Source organism: Planococcus citri, chromosome 1 (assembly GCF_950023065.1).
Source record: "Planococcus citri chromosome 1, ihPlaCitr1.1, whole genome shotgun sequence".
NCBI lineage: Eukaryota > Metazoa > Arthropoda > Insecta > Hemiptera > Pseudococcidae > Planococcus > Planococcus citri.
In genome coordinates this window covers 80,508,562-80,530,689 of record NC_088677.1, presented here as the reverse complement: position 1 = coordinate 80,530,689, position 22,128 = coordinate 80,508,562, and the positions used below count along the sequence as shown (strand labels likewise).

Below are 22,128 nucleotides of genomic sequence, written 5' to 3'. Positions count from 1 at the left end.
CATCGATTCATTTTTTTCTAATTAATTCGATACCTAATCGTGGAATTTATCGTCATTCGTCAACGTAGATGCAGGTAAACAATCGTATACCTAGTATAGGTAGTTTACTAATCAATATACGAAAGAGAGGATGTGAATAACCGGGCATATTTGGTGACAAAAACCATACAGGAGCTGATGCCGGTTGACGGATGTACGCTAATAAATATGCATGCCCAACAACAGAGCAAGCAAGCAGATTCATCAACAGCTGAACTGAGATATACTTAACCGTAGCATAATACAAATTACCAAAGGTGCAACGTGTAAACGTTGGTCGCGGACTCGCAAAGAGTACTAATTCCGAGAGAGAGGAGAGGTCGCTGGTCCTGTGTATTTGACCAGTTTCACGTTCATATGGTGGGGACTTGTGCATCCCATTTCATTTGCCCAACTACCAGTGCACCGACGGCCAAGTTTAATGGTTACGGAATCTGCGTTAGCGTTCGGTGTTCGGTCTTCGAGGTAGTGAAAGAACTAGCTTCGCTTTCGATCGTTCGTTCTTGTTTATTTTAAACGTTTCTCTACTCGTGGCTAAGAAGGGATAACGTATTTATGCGGAACCATTTTCTTTTTTTTTGAACGTAATTATTATCGTTAAGTACTGTTTGAAAATTATGTTGTACAGTGTTCCAGCGTCGGATGCCGGCGAAGAAACCGAGTACGAGTAACGTTTTTTTAGAACAAGGTGTGGTTGTACATGCGGATTTCCATTCGCGATAGTTCGCAATAACACAGGTGAATTTTGTGCTATTTTTTCAATTTTTAAAAAAAATTATGATAAAGGTGTTGATCGGGTCGAGGTGTTTGTTTGTTGTGTAAAAGTGTAAAACGAGATCGACCACTTGTTGCGAGTCGAGTCTTATCACTGGTGTTTTATTTGGCTATCTTTGATTCGAGTTCGTACTATTCTTAGTTACTAAGTATTGATTTATCTGTAGAATTTTTTCTTTTGTGTAGGATGAGTAATTATGCGGTGATTGGTGACTAGTTTTGGAATCCTTAGAGACCTGTATGATAAGAGGAAAGAATGTAGAAATTTGTCGATAATAATATGAGAAATAAGTTTGGAATTTTTATTGGTTATTTTGAGTTGAGAGAAATGTGTGCTACATATTTACGTTCACATTATTCGAATGCTATTATCGAAACAACCGTCACGATTAGATACCTATCTATTATACCCGCTTATTACTCTCCTATATTCGTTTAATCCTTCGGGGTAAATTGCTTCTTTGAGTTTGGATTCTGTACAAATTAGTTATGTACCTATAGTAGAAAAAAATAGTACCCAGTGCAGGGATTTTGAGTATGAAAAATTGAATTGAATTTTAATTTCTTTACTGTAAGGAAAATTTTTCATCATTTTCACTTCAAATTGGGATCGTAATTTATTGTGAGAAATACACCTTCTGTTGTTTGTGTGATACCTTAGTATAATATCATTAGTATAGTGTAGAATTAGAGGTGAACTTGATAATTTTACTCGCAAACCGGTTTTGAATTTTAAAATTTTAAATTTTACCGGTTACAAATACCATACCTAACGATAGGCTTAGGTGGAAGTTTCAGTTTTGTCTTTACGTTATTTATAGCTGTATTTAAAGAACATTTTCAATTAACGATAGAAATATTTTATAAATAGGCTGTGACTTTCCATTGAGTGTGTTTGATTTTTCCATTTATCAAGTATTGTTAAAGCGATCACTAAATCAAGTTTCAAAAAAAAAAAAACTTGGAATCAAACATTTATAGAAACTTTTGCATGTTGAAACGTGTCAAAATAATGTAAAAACTGTCAAAAAAAAAACAGTGAAATCACTTGAAATTACCTAAAACTTACGGAATTCGGAATTCCAGTAAAATGTTCGGAAAAATACGAGAAAAAATGTTTAAAATGCATTAAAATGACCTAAAAACGCTCAAAAACAACATTAAAACTGCTGAAAATTACCTAAATTTGCTAAAATTTTAATGAAATCTACTCGAAATGCATGAAAAAGTGCGGAAATCCATTTAAAATGATGTAAAAGGAGCTAAAAAAAAACACTTAAATAATTACTGAAGATTATTTTAAAAAAATAAAATTTCAGTGGTATAGGTACCTAACAAGGGAACCTCTTGAGGTATCACACTCCGATTTGAACGGGACTGCGATTTTTGTAAAGAGCATAGTCTAAAACCCCAAAACAAAATTTTCAGCTGCCCAAGTTCATTTTTCGATTTTTGGCGAATTTTTGAAAATTCAAAATTGACTATTTTTTGCGATTAATGCTTTTTTTTTTAAAAAAAAAAGTACGTACTTGATCAATAAAAATGGTCAAAATAAATCCCAAAACTAATATTAATTACCTAAATCCAAGTTTCACCATTTCCAGCCATTCTGGAGCCTCCAGCGTGATTTTTCAATTTCTCCAGAATTTCGAATTTGCTCCAGAAGGCCTGAATATGAAGTTGGGCAGCTCAAAATCGAGTTGTGTGTTATGCTCGACCTGTTTAACGAGTTTATCTACCTTTGAGCCGATTTCGGGAGTGACACCTCAAGGGTGGTTTTTTGACCAGCTTTTTTCAAAATTAAAAAATCAAAAAAAATCAAAAGTTTACAGTTTGTGTGGAAATTTTCAAAATTCAGGCGAATCGCTGTATTTTTTCCGTAACTAAACCCCCCCCCCACCAATCAAAAGTTCACAATTTCCAGCCATTCTGGAGCCTCCAGCGCGATTTTTCAATTTCTCCAGAATTTTGAATTCGCTCCAGAAGGCGTGAATATGCAGTTGGGCAGCTAAAAATCGGGTTGTGTATTATACTGTACCTTTTCAAATCAAAATTGAAAAATCAAAAGATAACCGTTTGTGAGGAAATTTTTGAGGAGAAATTGAAAAATCGCGCTAGAGGCTCCAGAATGACTGGAAATTGTGAAATTTTGAGTTGGGGGCAGGGGTGCTAACCTTAATTATTTTTATTAAGGTTACAGTTTCACTCCAATTTTTTCGTTGACATTTTTCGGTTTTTGTTTCGGTTTTGGTTTTAAGATTCAAAATTTCAGTTTTGGTTTGGGTTTCGGTTTTATTTACAAAAATTTCGGTTTTGGTTTCGGTTTTCGGTTTTTTTCGGTTTACGTATTTTTTAAAAATTTCTTCAAAATTTCTCAATCTCAAAACACAAAGCGATTTAACAACCCGAAAAGCAACAAGTCAACAACAACAACCAAGGACCCAATTTGATAGGTTCATTAAATTCATCAATTTCCTCGGATTTCGAGTCTCAAAAGTCGAAAATGTGAAAAAATCCCTCCAAAAAAATTGAAAAAACTGAAAAAAGCCCAAACCGAAAACCGAAAAAAACCTAAATAAATTATATCGGTTTAGGTTTCGGTTTCACTCACTCTGCTTCATTATTATTGTTATGGTTTTTTAGGGTTTTTAAAAAACTTATGAAATTTCGGTTTTTGTTTTCAGTTAGGGTTTGAAAATGGCTAAAAGTAGGTTCTTGTTTGGGTTTCGGTTTGCGGTTTTCGGTTTTTTGTGGTTAGGGTTAGCACCCCTGGTTGGGGGGTTTGTTACGGACAAAATACAGCGATTTGCAATCTCAGGGTCGTGGGTTTGAGCCCCACGTTGGGCGCCAATGTTAGACTGTATACAATAAGCACTGCTATAATATGATGAGAAATATTCCTTATAGGGAGTGAAAGATTACCAGTAGCCTTATACGGCTCTTTGTAATATCAAGAAGGAACTATTTACTTACCCCTAGCAAGCTCTGGCGGATACCACTTTAGTGTCGGATACATCAACATAATAAACCAACCAATGTATAAATTAGGTTCACTTTCATGAAATAATAACACATAAGGTGCACCTGGGGAAGTTGGAATTCGGGGTAAGTTAGAAAACTTGCTCTAGGGCCTAGAGGTTTATATCTGGCGAAGTGCCACTAAAGGTGACTTGAGAGTACTACCCCTACTTCATCACGGCATAAAAATTTTCGCGATTCAGTTTCATTTTAGATGTCTTTGGTTCAATTGTATTTTGTTGTTGTTTTGAACTTATTTTGAATTTGGTCTAAAATACAGACTTTTTATTTCTTAGTTTTTCTCATATAGCGGACAAACCGTGTGTCCTAGTGAAAATCTGATGAGAGAGTGATCTCAAAGAGCATTAAATTCTCTACAATTTTTTTTGTGCAATTTTTCTAGGACGCTCGGTTTGTGATCTACACCTCTGCAAAGTTTAGCCTGTTCTGATTTCCCCCAATTAGGGTAAGTCAGGACAATTTATATTTTATTCCACTGAGCGAAAGCTACTGTGTCAATCGCGCTCAAATTTTTACCATAGGTTAAGAACCCTTATGGGAACCTACATAATAAATTTGATCCATATTGGTTCATTAGAAGGGGAGTAACAGCTGGTCAAAGTTGAAATTGCGAAAAATCATTCTGACTTGCCGCGGTGCACCTTAGGTTTGTTTCTCCAATGTAATCGTTGTAGTCAGGTTACATTAGTCTCTTAATAATAAGGTTTTCTCAAATATATAATTTCACCATATAAAATGTAAATAGAACAGAGACACTGTGCTCAACTGCCTAATCACGTGTTTGTTTGAATTCACCAACCCCTTTTGACTTTGAGGGTAAACAAGATGTAAAAAATACACTTTCAAACGATTAAGTCGTAAGAAAGTGGACTAAATGCTCAAGCCCAACAATTCATAGATTGCCTAAGTACGGGTCTGTAGTAAACTCACATATCTACCACGACGGACAAACAAGAAGTGATTTCGAGATCGAACCTAGCTAAAGTTATACCTAAAGTTTAAATTGATCTCGAAAGCTGATAGGCTAGAGCTACTTTTACCAAAAAGGTGGAGGAAATATAAAGTGCGGACCCCTGCTGGGTTTTGATAATAATATGTACTTCGAATTTGAAAGTACCTACATCTTACCTTAATGAATCAAACAATCCCTAAGTTGTCAAGACTTGAAGGATGGAATCATTACATGATGCACTGAGAGGACAGTGAGGCAATGCCACCTTACAAATTTCCTCACAAATGGCTATCTTTGGATTTTTTGGATTTTATAATTTTGAAAAAAGCTGGTCAAAAAACCACTCTTGAGGTGTCACTCTCAAAATCGGCTCAAATGTGGATAAACTCGTTAAACAGGTCTAGTGTAATATACAACTCGATTTTCAGCTGCCCAACTTCATATTCACGCCTTCTGGAGCAAATTCAAAATTCTGGAGAAATTGAAAAATTGCACTGGAGGCTCCAGAATGGCTGGAAATGGTAAACTTTGGATTTGGGTAATTAATATTAGTTTTGGGACTTATTTTGACCATTTTTACTGATCAAGTACGTACGTACTTTAAAAAAAAAGCATAAATCGCCAAAATCAGTCAATTTTGAATTTTCAAAAATTCGCCAAAAATCGAAAATGAACTTGGGCCGCTGAAAATTTGGTTTTGGGGGTTTTAGACTATGCTCTTTCCAAAAATCGAGGTCCCGTTCCAATCGGAGTGTGACACCTCAAGAGGTTCTCTTATTAGAAGCGATCCAGCTGAAAAAGATCATTATAAACCAAACTTCAAAAAGATCCCAGGGTTTTAAAAAAAATCGAATTTAAACATTTTTAGAAACTTTTGCGTATCAAAACGTGTCAAAATAATGTAAAATCTGTCGAAGAAAAGCAGTGAAATCACTTAAAATTTCCTAACACTTGAGAAATTCCTGTAAAATGTTCGCAAAAATGCGAGAAGAAATGTTTAAAATGCATTAAAATGATCTGAAAACGCTCAAAAACAACGTTAATGAAAGCTGCTCGAAATGCGTGAAAAAGTGCGGAAATTCCTTTAAAATGATGTAAAAGGAGCTAAAAAAAACCACTCAAATAATTACTGAACATTATTATTTAAAAAAAAAAAGAAAAATAGAATTTCAATAGTAAGTATAGGTACCTAAGAAACATGTAAAAGTGTCGAAATCTTTAATACTTACTATAAAATACCCCCAAAAAATAATCACAGAAAATGTCCAAAAAAATTGGAAATTTTTGTAAAATTATTCCATCACTAAAAAATGACAAATAACAGTTGAAATTCATTGAAAGGTTGTAGTCGGGGATCGTAAGATTTTATGGTAATGTAATTTTGCTTAAAAAAAAGCTGATTTTTTACAAGATTTTTTCAGAAAAATTTTGACTAAAGAAGGGGTTTTTACTTTTTAGCAATTTTGGCAAAAAAAACAAAAAAGTAAAAACCACGACTTTTTATCATTTAGTTGTACATATACATATGAAAAAATATGCTTTTTTGGGCAACATTATTTAACAAAAAGTGGTTTTTTTTACAACATTTACAAAAAAAAGTAGGGCTTTGTCACAATCTTGACCAATAAAAATTAAATTTACATGTAAAGTGAATATTGCCCTTAGTGTTCCATAGCCTGGGTAGCTCAGTTGGCAGAGCGTTAGGAAACTAATTATAGCCCAACATAAGTTGATAACTTGGCATCGTATACGAGTATATCCACGTTTCCCAACCTAATGGTCCAGGGTTCGAGTCCCTGTCCAGGCCTATATTTTTTCAATGTCGAAATGTTGAATGAAGGCTGATGTGGGCATTTTGTAATTTTAATTTGATTTCTAGTAAAAAACTAATTTCGTTTTGCAGTTTTTAAAAAAGAGGCAGATTTCGTTTCCAAACACATTTTTTTTTTACAAAAAATGGACACTCCATTTTGATAAAATTTTGTCAGAATTTCACACTTTGAAAATCTACTGGAGGCTCCAGTAATTTCCAAATAGTTGCTGGAGGCTGCAAAACGACTTGAAATCAACCTTCAGTCGACTTTATAGCGTATTGAAATTAGTTTACGGAATGAATTCCGGCTTTCCAACTGCATTTGACGAAATTCTGTTTCGAAAATCTACTGGAGGCTTCAAGAATTTTCAAAAAGTAGCTGGAGGCAGTGGAGACTACAGCAGATTTTTGAAACTTGAAACTTCGACATAATTTTATCAAATGGTTTTGGAAATCCGAAATTCATGCTGCACTCCAACTTAAACACGCTAGTAATGTGACTGCTGGTGAGTTTAAGCCATTTTAGAGCCTCCAGCGACTTTTTGGAAATTACTGGAGCCTCCAGTAAAGTTTTGTAACCTGAAATTTTTATCAAATGGCGTTAGAAAGACGTTCTGAAGTTAATTCTGACACATTTTGAAGCATTTTTTGAAGAACAGAAGTTTCTAAAAAACCGCTGGAGGCTCCAAAATGGATTGAAACTGCCTTCATTCGACTACATTGCGAATTGAAATTAGTTGGCAGAGTGGATTCGGCTTTCGAACTCCATTTTGATGACATTTTATGGAATTTTCAAGCTTCAAAATCTACTGCAGACTCTTGGGATCTTGAAAAAATCACTGGAGGCTCCGAAATGACTTGAAATCCGCCAGCAGTCGACTTCGTAGCGTGTTGAAGTTAGTTTGCAGAATAAATTTCGACTTTCTATCTCCGTTTGATGAAATTTTGGGGAAATTTCAAGTTTCAAAAATCTACTGGAGGCTCCAGTATTTTTCAAAAAATCGCTGGAGGCTCCGAAACGACTTGAAATTCCTCCGCAGTTGACTTGGTAGCGTATTGAAATTAGTTTGCAGAATGAATTTCGGCTCTCCAACTCCATTTGATAAAATTTTGTGGGAATTTCGTGTTCCAAAAATCTGCTGGAGTCTCCAGAACTGCTCAAAACGGTTTGAAACAGTTCCCAATCGATTTGGCGTGTCGAAAATAGGGCATATCCAAAATTTCAGCTTTCTTGGTCAATTTGGCAAAATTTTGATTTTTTCCTTCATTTTTGGTCTGAATTTGATTTTTGAAAATTCACCAAAAATCGTAAAACGCACTTTAGCACTTGAAATTTTGGCAGGTGATAAACTTTTGCCTGATGTTTCGATCTACCCTTGTACGGTTTGAAAAATGTTGTGCAAGTCCTATGTTGGAACGTAAAATCTGCTATTCCGCTGACCTGTCAATCAAAATGGCCGCCATTTTGTGTGTAGGGCCATTTTTTTTAGTACAACTAGTACAAGGGCTAAAATGTTCCTTAGGACTCCCCCTTTAAGAAAAAAGTTGTTTCGGAGGATCGACGGGCGGGGGGGTGCAATAGATCCTTGAGCGGGCTCTTCGACTACTGCTCAAAATTTATGAAAAAAAAATCGTCAAGACAAAATGGTGTGAAAGCACTCGCCGAAAAATGCATTGAAATGGCATGAAAATTATCAGAACACATTTCCAACAAAAAGACAATGAAAAGTTGCTGACAATGAGAACAAAGCCTTGATTTTCTGTCGCCAAAATTCAGTTCTTCTTTTAATCAAAATTGTAAAAAAAATAGTTTTCTATCAAAATAATATGTAATCAAAAAATTTTATTTTTTTGCCAAAATTTCCGAAAAAATAAAACTGTTTTTGGTCAAAATTTCCAGAAATTTTCTCTTTTTGTTGCTAAAAAATTTGCTTCATGTGTCAAAATTGTAAAAAATTGAGTGTTTCATCAACCATACCAAAAAATTTTAAAACTTCTGTGAAAATTGCAAAAAAAAGTTCGTTTTTTAGTTAGTGTAAAAAGGAACCATTTTCTGTATGAATTTAAAAAAATCAGTATTTCATCAAAATTGCTAAAAAGTTTTAAAAATTTTGTCAAAATTGCAAGAAACACCTTTTTTTTAAATCATAATTTCCAGCAAGTTTATCGCCACAAGAAATCTAATTTTTTTCTCGTTAAAATTGCAAAAAGGAAATAGGGTTTTCATCAAAACAGCCAAAAAATCTTACTTTGGTGTACAAACTGTAAAAAATTCCACTTTCAACTTTTTGTCGAAAATATACAAATAAAAATTTTTCATCAAAATTTCCAAAACATCTTGCTTTTTTGTCGTAACAAATTTTTATTAGTCAAAAATTGCGGGAAAAAATAGCTTTTATTAAAATAGGTACCTACCAGTGAATCTTATTTCTTTTTGTCTGAATTGAAAAAACCCCTTCTTTAATAAAAATACCTACTGTCCATTTTTTGTCAAAAAAAAAAAAAAAATAATAAAAAAATATGTTTTTGGAAATGAAATCTGCCTCTTTTTCAAAAATTGCAAAACAAAATTAGTTTTTTTACTAGAAATCAAATTAAAATTACAAAATGCACAAATAAAATCAGGCTTCATTCAACATTTCGACATGAAAAAAATATTGGCCTGGACAGGGATTCGAACCCTGGACCTTTAGGTTGAGAAACGTGTACTGCTAGGAGTCGGATGAATTACGTACTGCTTGTAAGATTTCCTACCGCTCTGCCAACTGAGCTATCCAGGCTATGGAACGTTTGGGGCAATATTCACTTAACATGTAAATTTTCTTTTCTTTGGTCAAGATTGTGACAAAGCCCTACTTTTTATTTTGTAAATGTTGTAAAAAAAAAGACCACTTTTTGTCAAATAATGTTGCCCAAAAAAATTTATTTTTTCATATACGAGTATAGTGTGTAAACTGATAAAAAGTCGCGTTTTTTACTTTTTTGTTTTTTTTGCCAAAATTGCTAAAAACCCCTTCTATCTTTAGTTGAAATTTTTCCAACAAAGTCTTGTACAAAATCAGTTTTTTTTTAGCAAAATTACATTGCCATAAAATATCAACCTTTTGTCAAAATTATTGTGAAAAACTTTACTTTTTTACTTTAAAAAGAACCTATTTTGTTAAAAATTTAAACTTCGTTTTTTTTTAGTTAAAATTTCCAGAAACTTTTGCTTTTTTTTCACAAAAAACTTTTCATTTGTCAAAACTCAAAATTGCGAACAAAAATCAGGTTTTAAATACCAATAAATCATACTTTTTTGGTCCAAATTTCCAAAAAATGATACTTTTTTGTCAAAATTGTAGAAAATATTTTATTAAAATTGTCCAAAAAAAACTTTTTTAAAATCAAGTTTGCTTCAAAGTTCACTTTTTTCCGAAAAATTCCAAAAATATCTGTTTTTTTTTCTTTTGAAGGAATGATTTGCTTAAAAGTCTTGTTTTTGTTCGACAAAATTGCATAAAATCGCATTCTCCATCAAAATTATAGGTACGACAATAATGTAGAAGTCTTCAGTGGAAAATAATTGCATCTGATTAGATGAGTGATCACACTGATCACTGATCAGAGAAATTTCCTGATAGATTACAATTCGATTTTGACCAAGTCCAGTGTCCTGCACAGAACTAATCAGATCTCATCTGATCAAGATCAAGATCAATGTTTTGTTGGAATCAGATCCATTCAGATCTGAATCTGAATCTAATCAGATTGATCCGATTGGGGAAATCTGATTAGATCTGTTTATTTGGATCAGATCCGGACACTTTCTGAATCCTATTTGATTTGGTCAGATTTAATCAGGAATTACACCAGCGATTTCTTCAGATTGGATCCATTCAGACCTGTTAGGATCCAATCTCTTCCCAGGTAGCTGGTTCGATCGAATGTGAAGTTCAAAACAGGAAAATCTGTGCATATAAAAATAACACCTACGACAAATTAGCTATCATAATATTCCTCAAAGACTCTGATTCATGTACTTAATTTGCTGACTGGAGAAGTACGAGCTGTTAAAACAATTAAATACAAACGCAGCATGTGTGTTTCTTCCCTTCTCGCACCTCTCATCGTGTATTTTCTTCCAATAATAATGAGTCATTAACCGCTATCAACGGATTGAAATATGTCACCGGTATTAAAACCGCAATTAAGATCTTGTTAGGTAATAAAAATTGTACGTAAATAGTTAATAATTCGAGATATTATGTGCGGATTTACAGGTTCAGGTTCGCTTATAGATTGAATACTTTACATCGATCAAGATCCCAGAAAAATGAAGACGATAAAATCCATACGTTGGAGTTGGACTCGGATACTTTTATCGATATTGATCCTTCATTGTACTACGTTGATTAATTTCTGCGAAGCCCAAACCAACGAACAGGATTATTGTTACAGCGATGAAAAAGATCCTTACGTTCAGTTCGGTGCTAAATCAGCGTACGAATTATTTCGAGCTCAGAAATTCACACCGATTCCATGTAAGTCCGAGTACCTACCTATCCCATAACGCTATTATTAATGTTCGTTTTGTGCAATGATGCGAAACATTGTAAAATTGGATAATTTGCTATGCTACGATGAAAGTATAAGCATTTAATATGGTTTTTCTTTATTATTGCAGCTTGTAAACCTGTAATGGTTTGGGGTTCGATAAGACATGGCACGAGATACCCATCTAAAGAAACGATGGAAAGGATGAAAACGTTGACCGATGTTAGAGATCAAATTATTAGAAATCACGAAGAAAACAGAGGTTTGTCATATACTTGGAACTCACCGGAGATATTTTGCTGTACTGATATTATTAAAATGAATACTTCGTTTACTTTGCAGAAGGTCGTTTATGTGCAAAGGATTTGCAGCTTTTGAAAAACTGGACCTATGTTTTATCTCCAGCATATGAAGATAAATTATCTACCCAAGGTAAAGATGATTTGCGATTATTGGGTCAGAGGATCAGGACTCAGTATAATAGTATCTTCGATTCGTATTCATCGGAGAAATTCTCTGTAAGTTTAACGAATATCGTTGAATTTGATCGAATCAGATTATAGGAATTATAAAGTTCTAATTGTGTTTCGTTATTTCAATCATCTTTCTGTACCTAGTTCTTCAACGATGGAACTCCACGAACTGCAGAAAGTGCGCAAGCTTTCATCGATGGATTTTTTGGAATAGATCACGATCATCCTCGTATATACGAAAATAGTTCTTTATTGAAAGTAAGATAGATTCGAATAATCTCAGCTGCATGTAGGCAACATTCGTACAATATTCTTTACTAACTCTATCGTTCATTTTCAGTCTCCAGATTCTTGCCAAGCTTGGGTAACTCAAGTGAAGAACAATACATCGAACCAAAGAGAATATCAGCTCTTCCGCGAGTCTCAATATATCCAAAAATTAATATCAGATGTCAATCGTCGTTTAGGTTTTCGCAATAATTTAACTTTAGGTAATGTACCGGAAACTCATCTGCTTATTTCCGTTAAAATTTTAGTATTATATAAACAATTAAATTTTGAATTTTGATTGCAGATATTATCGAATTAATGTACGACATGTGCCGGTATGGCAAAGCTTGGTATATCGCTTCAAGGCCACCTTTCTGCACTGTATTTTCGAAGAATAATTTACAAGTACGTATCACAAATTCACAATAGGGATTTGAAACATAATTGCTGTATAATAATGCTCGAAGATTAACGTTGCACTTTCTGAATTTTTTTTAGGTTTTAGAATACATGGAAGATTTAAAATATTACTACGATTATTCCAACGGGAATGATCTAAATAAAAGACTGGCTTGCCCTCTTGTCAGCGATATGTTCTCTAGGTTTAGGTATTTATAACGATCCATTTTACTCAACTCTAAATTTACCTATTTCGAATTCATTGTTCATCTTACTACGATGATTTTTCGATTTTTTTCATTCCAGAGACATAGCTGAGGGTAGAAATAAATCTGGTGCGAAACCAGTTGGTGTATTCTACGTTTCTCATTCCGGTTTACACGTTCCTAGTTTAGCTTTTTTGAATATAAGACTAGATGGTAATCAATTATTGCACGATAATTACGAAGCCATGTTACGAAGAGAGTTTATGACTTCGCAGATTGATCCATTTTCGGCTAATTTGATGGCTGTGTTTTATAAGTAAGTTAAGATTCGAACCTATTTTCATTTTTAGAATCCATAATCGCATATTTGTGTGACTTTGAAACCCATTCTCTAAAAAGTCATCGTTCTAATGGCTGAAAATATTACCCAAGCGTCAAATGTATACTCAACCTTGATTAAATTCACCCCGTTAAATGTTTCCATTCTTTACAGATGCGTTCAAGACGAAGAAAACCGAGTAATGTTTTATTTGAACGAATTCCCAATCAGACATCCAGACTGTGAAGGCGCTTTATGCTCGTGGAAAACACTTTATAACAAATACAAAGCCAATGCCGAACCTAATTCATGTAATTTCGACTTCTGTACGACTGGGCACGCTAATCGGCTAGCTTCGTCGGTTTCATGGCTATCAACGATGGCCGGTGTTATCCTAGGAACGTATTTCATATCGAGTCAATTTTTATAGTTCCATCGTCTACATAAATACTTATGTACCTTTCCAATTCCACATTTTGCGATTGTGAGGATTAATTGTCGATCAATTGACCCGGTTTTTTACTTTACTATACTCCCTGTGAACTACCATATAGTGATGCTAATATTCGTTATTACGTTGATAAAACGTCGACGACCGACCGTTTAATATAAGCTGATTATTATACACGTACATGGATTAGAAAATAGGTAACTTCGTCCTCGTGTCATTTTCGGAATATTATAACGGACCAGCACGTATTATTTTTTCATATTTTCTAGTCGCCATTACGTCAAAAGAAAGATAATATAATCGCGTTTTAAATACTTATTACGAGTTATTTTTTATTTTGCGAAACAGCGTTACTTTCTAGTTAACTCAAGTCTTTCGTAATCAAAACCAATCGGTTTATTTTTAGGCTTAGAAGTTTTTTAAATAATATTACCTATTATATAGAAATCGTTAAATTATTATTGTTTTTGTTTGTATTATTTTTTTCTCATTTCGAATTACCTATTTTAAGTATGATAATTGTTATTATACAAGAACATCATCATGAATTGAACAGTATTTGTACGATTTATATAGAATTTTAAAATTATTTTTTTTTTATTAAATGTATTCTAGTTTTGTTTTTTACTCGACTGTTGAAATATGCTGCTTGCATCAGAGCATTACTTGACTTACTTGTAATTTCAAAAAGTACCTACCTACTCGTACTTCGATGATCTGAAGTTTGATTTCATAGACATATTTTTATTTTCGTATCTACGGTATTCATCGTGATGATCTAGGACTAGGAAAAAAGAATTAGATCAGATAAGGGGTTTTTTAGGTCCAACGTTTGATCTAATCAGATCGAAGGTCTAATCAAACACTTCTCATCAAATCTGATCAAAAAAACCTCCTTAGAATTTGATAGAACAAGACAAGTCTCATTAGATCTGATCAAATCAAACACCTCTTATCAGACCTCAATCCCCTCTTATGAGATCTGATTGAACACCGATCACGTATGATGATCAAACACAGGCTTCTGATCATATCTGATCAAACATCTATGATCGGATTTAATCAAAAATACTTATCAGGTACATTTTTGATCAAAAAACTCCCTCCAGATCTGATCAAACATGTCTCATTTGATCTGTTTTCTGTTCTGTCTTCTGTCAGATCACTTTCCATGAGGTACGATCAAATCGTGTCCCATCACGCTTGATCAAACATCTTTAAGTCTAATCGGGTCTAATCATTGATCAAACACATTTCATCATGATATTAGATATATTATTTCAGATGAGTATCAAGCACAATACCTCATCAGTTCTGATGATCAAACATTGCATTACTGATATAGGTATTTTGATAAAACATTATTTGCACGAAATTTTTCAAACTTTACAAAGGTAGATCGAAAGATCATGCAAAAATTTATCACCTGTCAAAATTTCAAGTGCTAAAGTGCGTTTTTCGATTTTTGGTGAATTTTCAAAAATCAAATTTAGGCCAAAAATGAGGGGAAAAAATCAAAATTTTATCAAATTGACCAAGAAAACTGAAATTTGGGATATATCCTATTTTCGACATACCAAATCGATTGGAAACAGTTTCAACCCGTTTTGAGCAGTTCTGGAGCCTCCAGCAAATTTTTGAAACTCGAAATTCCCACAAAATTCCATCAAATTGGAATTGTAAAGCTAAAATTCACTCTAAAAACTAATTTCAATACGCTACGAAGTACTGCAGGTGAATTTCAAGTCGTTTTGAAGCCTCCAGTGACTTTTTGAAAATTCCTAAAACCTCCAGCCGATTTTTGAAACTTTAAAGTTTCACAAAATTTCATCAAAGGAGATGGAAAGCTGAAATTTACTCTACACTCCAATTCTAACACCCTCTGAAAACGACTGCAGGTAGATTTCATTTTAGAGCCTCCAACGACATTTTTGAAAATTACTGGAGCCTCCAGTAGATTTTCGAAACTTGAAATTTCACCAAACTAAGATGGAGAGTCGAAATTCATTCTGGAAACTAATTTCAATACGCTACGAAGTTGACTGCTGGTGAATTCAAGTCGTTTTGGAGCCTCCAGCAACTTTTTGAAAGGTTGTATGACGTTTTTGTTGGAAATTGAAATTCCCTAAAAGTAGCTGGAAGCTTCAAAACCATTTGAAACCACCATGTAGTCTGCGAAGTAAATTTCAGCTTGCCCTCTCCATTTGATAAATTAATGTTAGGGTAATTTCAAGTTTCAAAAATCTACTGGAGGCTCCAGTAATTTTCAAAAAAAATGCTGGAGGCCCTAAAATGACTTGAACCCATTGGAGTGTAGAGTAAATTTCAGCTTTCCATCTCCAATTGATGAAATTTTGTGAAAATTTAAAGTTTCAAAAATCTGCTGGAGGCTCCAATAATTTTCAAAAAAAGCCGCTGGAGGCCCTAAAATTACTTGAACCCACCTGAAGTCGTCTTCAGAGGGTGTTAGAATTGTAGTGTAGAGTAAATTTCAGATTTCCATCTCCATTACATGAAATTTTGTGAAAATTTAAAGTTTCAAAAATCTGCTGGAGGCTCCAATAATTTTCAAAAAAAGCCGCTGGAGGCCCTAAAATTACTTGAACCCACCTGAAGTCGTCTTCAGAGGGTGTTAGAATTGTAGTGTAGAGTAAATTTCAGATTTCCATCTCCATTACATGAAATTTTGTGAAAATTTAAAGTTTCAAAAATCTGCTGGAGGCATCAGGAATTTTCAAAAAGTCGCTGGAGTATCCAAAACGACGTGAAATTCACCCGCAGTACTTCGTAGCGTATTGAAATCAGTTTTTAGAATAAATTTTAGCTTTACAACTCCAATTTGATGGAATTTTGTGGGAATTTCGAGTTTCAAAAATCTGCAGCTGGAGGCTCCAGAACTGCTCAAAACGGGCTGAAACCGTTTCCAATCGATTTGGCATGTTGAAAATTTCAAACTTTACAAAGGTAGATAGAAAGATCATGCAAAAATTCATCACCTGTCAAAATTTCAAGTGCTAAAGAGCGTTTTTCGATTTTAAGTGAATTTTTGAAAATCGAATTTAGGCCAAAAATGAGGGAAAAAATCAAAATTTTACCAAATTGACCAAGAAAGCTGAAATTTGGGATATATCCTATTTTCGACATACCAAATCGATTGGAAACGGTTTCAACCCGTTTTGAGCAGTTCTGGAGCCTCCAGCAGATTTTTGAAACTCGAAATTCCCACAAAATTCCATCAAATTAGAGTTGTAAAGATGAAATTTATTCTAAAAACTAATTTCAATGCGCTACGAAGTACTGCAGGTGAATTTCAAGTCGTTTTGGATCCTCCAGCGACTTTTTGAAAATTCCTGAAGCCTCCAGCAGAGTTTTGAAACTTTTAAATTTTCACAAAATTTCATCAGATGGAGATGGAAAGCTGAAATTTACTCTACACTCCAATTTTAACACACTCTGAAAACGACTTCTGGTGGATTTCAAGTCATTTTAGAGCCTACAACAACTTTTTTGAAAATTACTGAAGCCTTCAGTAGATTTTTGAAACTTGAAATTTTCCCAAAATTTTATCAAACCAAGATGGAGAGTCGAAATTCATTCTGCAAACTAATTTTAATACGCTACGAAGTTGACTGCTGGTGAATTTCAAGTCATTTTGGAGCCTCCAGCAACTTTTTGAAAGGTTGTATGACGTTTTTTTGGAAAATTGAAATTTCCTAAAAGTATTATATAGCTGGAAGCTTCAAAACCATTTGTAACCACCATGTAGTCTGCGAAGTAAATTTCAGCTTGCCAACTCCATTTGATAAATTATTGTTGGGGAAATTTCAAGTTTCAAAAATCTACTGGAGGCTCCAGTAATTTTCAAAAAAGTCGCTGGAGGCTCTAAAATGACTTGAACCCACCTGAAGTCGTCTTTAGAGGGTGTTAAAATTGTAGTGTAGAGTAAATTTCAGCTTTCCATCTCCATTTGATGAGATTTTGTGAAAATTTAAAGTTTCAAACACCTGCTGGAGGCTCCAGTAATTTTCAAAACAGTCGCTGGAGGGTCTAAAATGATTTGAACCCACCTGAAGTTGTCTTCAGAGGGTGTTAAAATTAGTTTGCGGAATGAATTTCGACTCTCCATCTCAGTTTGATGAAATTTTGTGAAAATTTAAAGTTTCAAAAATCTGCTGGAGGCTCCAGTAATTTTCAAAAAAGTCGCTGGAGGCTTTAAAATGACTTGAACACACCTGAAGTCGTCTTCAGAGGGTGTTAAAATTAGTTTGCAGAATGAATTTCGACTCTCCATCTTAGTTTGATAAAATTTTGTGAAAATATAAAGTTTCAAAAATCTGCTGGAGGCTCCAGTAATTTTCAAATAAGTCGCTGGAGGCTCTAAAATGACTTGAACACACCTGAAGTCGTCTTCAGAGGGTGTTAAAATTAGTTTGCAGAATGAATTTCGACTCTCCATCTTGGTTTGATGAAATTTTGTGAAAATTTAAAGTTTCAAAAATCTGCTGGAGGCTCCAGTAATTTTCAAAAAAGTCTCTGGAGGCTCTAAAATGACTTGAAAACACCTGAAGTCATCTTCAGAGGGTGTTAAAATTGGAGTGTAGAGTAAATTTCGGCTTTCCATCTCCATTTGATGAAATTTTGTGAAAGTTCAAAGTTTCAAACACCTGCTGGAGGCTCCAGTAATTTTCAAAAAAGGCTCTGGAGGCTCTAAAATGATTCGAACCCACCTGAAGTCGTCTTGAGAGGGTGTTAAAATTAGTTTGCAGAATTAATTTCGACTCTCCATCTCAGTTTGATGAAATTTTGTGAAAATTTAAAGTTTCAAAAATCTGCTGGGGAGGCTCCAGTAATTTTCAAAAAGTCGCCGGAGACTCCAAAACGACTTGAAATTCACCTGCAGTACTTCGTAGCGCATTGAAATTAGTTAGCAGAATAAATTTCAGCTTTCCAACTCCATTTTGGTGAAATTTTGTGGAAATTTCGAGTTTCAAAAATCTGCTGGAGGCTTCAGAACTGCTCAAAACGCGTTGAAACCGTTTCCAATCGATTTGGCATGTCGAAAATAGGGTTTATCCCAAATTTCATTTTTCTAGGTCAATTTGGTAAAATTTTGATTTTTTCCCCTCATTTTTGGCCTAAATTCGATTTTCAAAAATTCACCAAAAATCGAAAAACGTACTTTAGCACTTAAAATTTTGACAGGTGATAAATTTTTGCATGATCTTTCGATCTACCTTTGTAAAGTTTGAAAAATTTCGTGCAAGTCCTATATTGAAACGCGAAATCTGCGATTTGGGCTGACCTGTCAATCAAAATGGCCATCATTTTGTAAGTAAGGCCATCTTTTTTTTTGGGCAAGTTTGCTTTAAAATGTTTCTTAGGATGTTCCCTTGATGAAAAAAGTTGTCCCGGAGGATCGGCGGCGGCGTTGGCCGGGGGGGGGGTGGAATTACTCCTATTGTCATATGCCCGGCTATTACTGGTTAGGTCTGATCACTGATCAGTGATCAAACATCTCCGCCCAACTATGATCCAACACCGCTCATCAGGTCTGATCAAATATTTTGATTCGATCAAACACATCTTATCAGTTGCACAGCACTTCTGAGTTCTGATAGAAAAAATCCTTTATCAGATTGATCAAACACTTCTGATCAAAATGAGAATCTCTGAGTGATTAGATCTTATCAAACATTTTTAATCCGGTCTGATCACTGTGATCAGATCAAGTCAAACACTCATGAGATGCGCCACGTTTGATCAAAAACCTGATAAGGCATGTTTGATCGAACAACGAACCTTATCAAATCTCAACAGATATTTTTTCGGAAACACCTCTATCAGATCTGAAATTCTGAACCAAACCAACATAAACACGTCTCATGAGATCTGATCAAACATGTCTCTTCAGTCTGCAGGTCAATCATGAGTCAAACACGTGCTGTGATATCAGATCAAACATGTCTCATCAGGCCTGATGAAACAGCCCTTATCAGATCTGTGATCTGATCGAACATGTACATATTAGTCTGATCAGATCTTATCAAAGCTAATAACCTCAAAAATATGTCTAAGAAGTACCATTCAAAAATTTTCGTCAGGTAAAGAATTTAAAGTTTCAACAACTCAAGCTTTAAACAAAAAAAACCTCAAAACTTGCAATCTTTCCTATCTGCAAAAAGGACGGTTTTGGGGTAAACTAAAAACACCCAAACACGAAAAACCGATAACAGAAATTAGGACACCGTAATCTTTGCATTTTTAAACGCTGTATTTTGATTAAAAATTAAAAACAGCGATTAGACATTTGGTTGACATTTTACACACAGTAAGTACTAAAAAATAGAATACGTATACATAAAAAAAAAAGAAGAAGAAACACACAAATAAATACGTAAAAATAATTCCGTTTCATTGCGAAAATAAAAACAAATGCTCTAGTAAAATGAATTACCTCGACATTCTCTTAAGTACGAATGTGACAATTTAAGAAATTTTAATCAAAAAAATTTACTCAACTCTGGTATTCCATTCGTACCATAATTATTAAACTTTCATTGCTATAAATATGTACAGTGTACTCAGAATAACGATCAAAAATTTTTATAATTCATCATCTCAATACTACATTTTGAAACTACGTAACGTTATTATAACAGGCTAGCTAGAATTACAACGTTAATCTAAATAAATAAAAAATGTAACCGAGACTAAATGGAAACTCAATGAAGAAAAAAAAACTTTTCAGTCTACTTTTTAAACAATTTACGGAAAATACTTAGCACAAGGAAGGAAAAGATATTAATAAATAGAACGCACAAAGGCAATTACATCGTTTGATGTTATCCGTTAACAATATAAACTCACATCGGAAATTCTAAGTAAACCGATAATTCAACATATCATTAATACAGACTTTTTTTTTCATAGAAAATTGAAAGTTTCTTATCAGCCAATAGTTGTGCGATTAGTTTTTTTTCGAAAAAAACGATAGCACTGCGTACAAATGGAATGTAAACGAAGTACGAAACCTCGTTCACTCGATAATGATTTGGTTTAGAAAATTTAGCAGTTCGTTTTCAAAGAACGTACGAACTGCTTTAGATATTTACACAATAAAGTAGGTAAATCTATGACATAAAAATATTCTTTCGTTTTTTTTTAAACATTAACGATAAAATTATCATACAGAACTACAACACAACAACAATTAAATGCTTGGTAAAACATTCTGAAAGTAATTCAGCGTTCGAAGTAAAACATTTATACAAATTCTCAAATCCGTGTCCTTATTGCTTATCCTTTCAAGCCGGAAGAGCCAGTCGCTTGCCTTTCAAAACTGAAACCAGAGCAACACTCGTTAATTAAAATCGCAGACGTTGAAATTTAAGAATAATTGTGCGAAACTAACCTTTGGTAATGTATAAATAGAAGAAATCGCAATACAATACGGTTTGTACAACTCCAGCTATGATAGCAATGAGATCGTAATGGGTTTCGGTGTAGTATCGGTAGATCCAATTGATGATGTACAAACCTCGGTAGGAACCTAAGGCGAATAGGTAATGAGAAGTGATACTTTCAGCTTCACCGGTTTTCGAAATCATGAATAGTTGCGGTAATATGGCGACGGCTTCTAAATAAATACTGAATGCCCAAAATATCTGAAAACAGAACACGAGTTACTAATAATGTAGGTACTCGATACATGAGACTCACAACTGCTTGAAAAACTAACCTCGATTGGTGTGAATCCATGATTAATCGCGAGAGCTAACAGAGCTGTTGGGACTAGCAAATATTCCACTCTGAACAAATAAACAGAGAAATAAAAATTGCACGTAGCTGATTCGCGCCGTCCTTGCGTAGTAATTTTACCTGAATGTATCGTGACTTCGATCGTAGGTGACTTTAAATTTGATATAAATCAGGTAAAGTGTACCGTAAGATGCTACGATGAACATTATCTTCATCGCACTATTGTACACCGAAATGAACGTCGTAAACAAATCCAAGTATCTAGCCGTAAACACCATAGCGAATAGTAATTGCGATCTTCCCGAAATACCTGAAACAATCAACATTTAGCTCACGTTAGTATCGTAATCAAATCATCGTTGATCGTTTTCGGTGACTTGGAGTAAAATAAGGAAGGCTTTTCACCGGTACCGGTTTCTTTAACGAATGGAATGAGAAAGAAAAATGAGATATTTTACAATAAAAATATTGAAATGGAAAATACTGCAGTTGATGAGAAGGATAAACATCGTAGAGTCGAGTCAGCTATAGGAGATTTCAAGCTATCACAGATGTAACACAGGAAAGTGTTTCCGAAAATCTCCAACATCTCATTACAGGGGATGTTGAGTATCAATAATATGCAGTGATCTATCACCATACGTAATCAAACCTCAGGAAATTCGGAAAAAAGGACGATTTAATCATCAGACTGTAGTTTCGCCGGAGATAGGTTAACCGGACAAACTACCACGTATTAGCCCAGGAAGATGACTTCTATAGGTTTCAGATGATTGATATTCGCTGGAAATGGAGTATTTAGTACGTAAGGCTAATTAATATACGTATATAACGAAGATTACCTGCACAAGACCTTGTTTTCCATATTTTGAGAAGTAGTATAATAATTGCCAGGACATGAGCAAGATCACCTGATAATCTAAAAATGTTCATTATAAATTATGTCTAATACTATTTAATGTAAACAGGGGGTTCTTAATTGCTAATTTAACGATAATAATCTACCGAAATTACATTAATTAGATACAATTTTAGTAAGCAAAATCGAAAAAATTCGGAAATCAGGAATCTATAAACATAGAATGACGTGGCTTTACAA

The 22,128-nt window shown here is 34.1% G+C and overlaps 2 protein-coding genes and 1 non-coding gene across 4 annotated transcripts; 2 read left to right on the top strand and 1 right to left on the bottom strand.

The window, feature by feature from the left end:
* The first annotated feature begins 122 nt into the window (after window positions 1-122).
* LOC135837099 (multiple inositol polyphosphate phosphatase 1-like) lies at window positions 123-13,898 on the top strand. Of its 2 annotated transcripts, none has more exons than XM_065352264.1 (10): window positions 123-777; window positions 10,880-11,140; window positions 11,284-11,415; window positions 11,496-11,671; window positions 11,771-11,884; window positions 11,967-12,117; window positions 12,201-12,301; window positions 12,395-12,504; window positions 12,602-12,817; window positions 12,995-13,898. In XM_065352264.1, the coding sequence occupies exons 2-10, from the start codon at window positions 10,933-10,935 to the stop codon at window positions 13,248-13,250; spliced, it is 1,464 nt and encodes a 487-aa protein (XP_065208336.1). In that variant the 5' UTR covers window positions 123-777; window positions 10,880-10,932; the 3' UTR covers window positions 13,251-13,898. The 2 variants fall into 2 exon arrangements, with proteins under 2 accessions (XP_065208336.1, XP_065208344.1); XM_065352272.1 differs by lacking the exon at window positions 123-777 and adding an exon at window positions 804-938.
* Window positions 6,479-6,611, top strand: TRNAS-ACU (transfer RNA serine (anticodon ACU)). The gene is made up of 2 exons: window positions 6,479-6,515; window positions 6,576-6,611. It is a non-coding gene; the product is annotated as a tRNA-Ser (tRNA).
* A 5,795-nt stretch (window positions 13,899-19,693) lies between the features above and the next one.
* KdelR (ER lumen protein-retaining receptor) lies at window positions 19,694-22,121 on the bottom strand. The gene is made up of 5 exons (XM_065352183.1): window positions 21,872-22,121; window positions 21,150-21,339; window positions 21,010-21,079; window positions 20,683-20,935; window positions 19,694-20,610 (listed from the first exon to the last, which is right to left on the bottom strand). The coding sequence occupies exons 1-5, from the start codon at window positions 21,960-21,962 to the stop codon at window positions 20,576-20,578; spliced, it is 639 nt and encodes a 212-aa protein (XP_065208255.1). The 5' UTR covers window positions 21,963-22,121; the 3' UTR covers window positions 19,694-20,575.
* Between the last annotated feature and the right edge of the window lie 7 nt (window positions 22,122-22,128).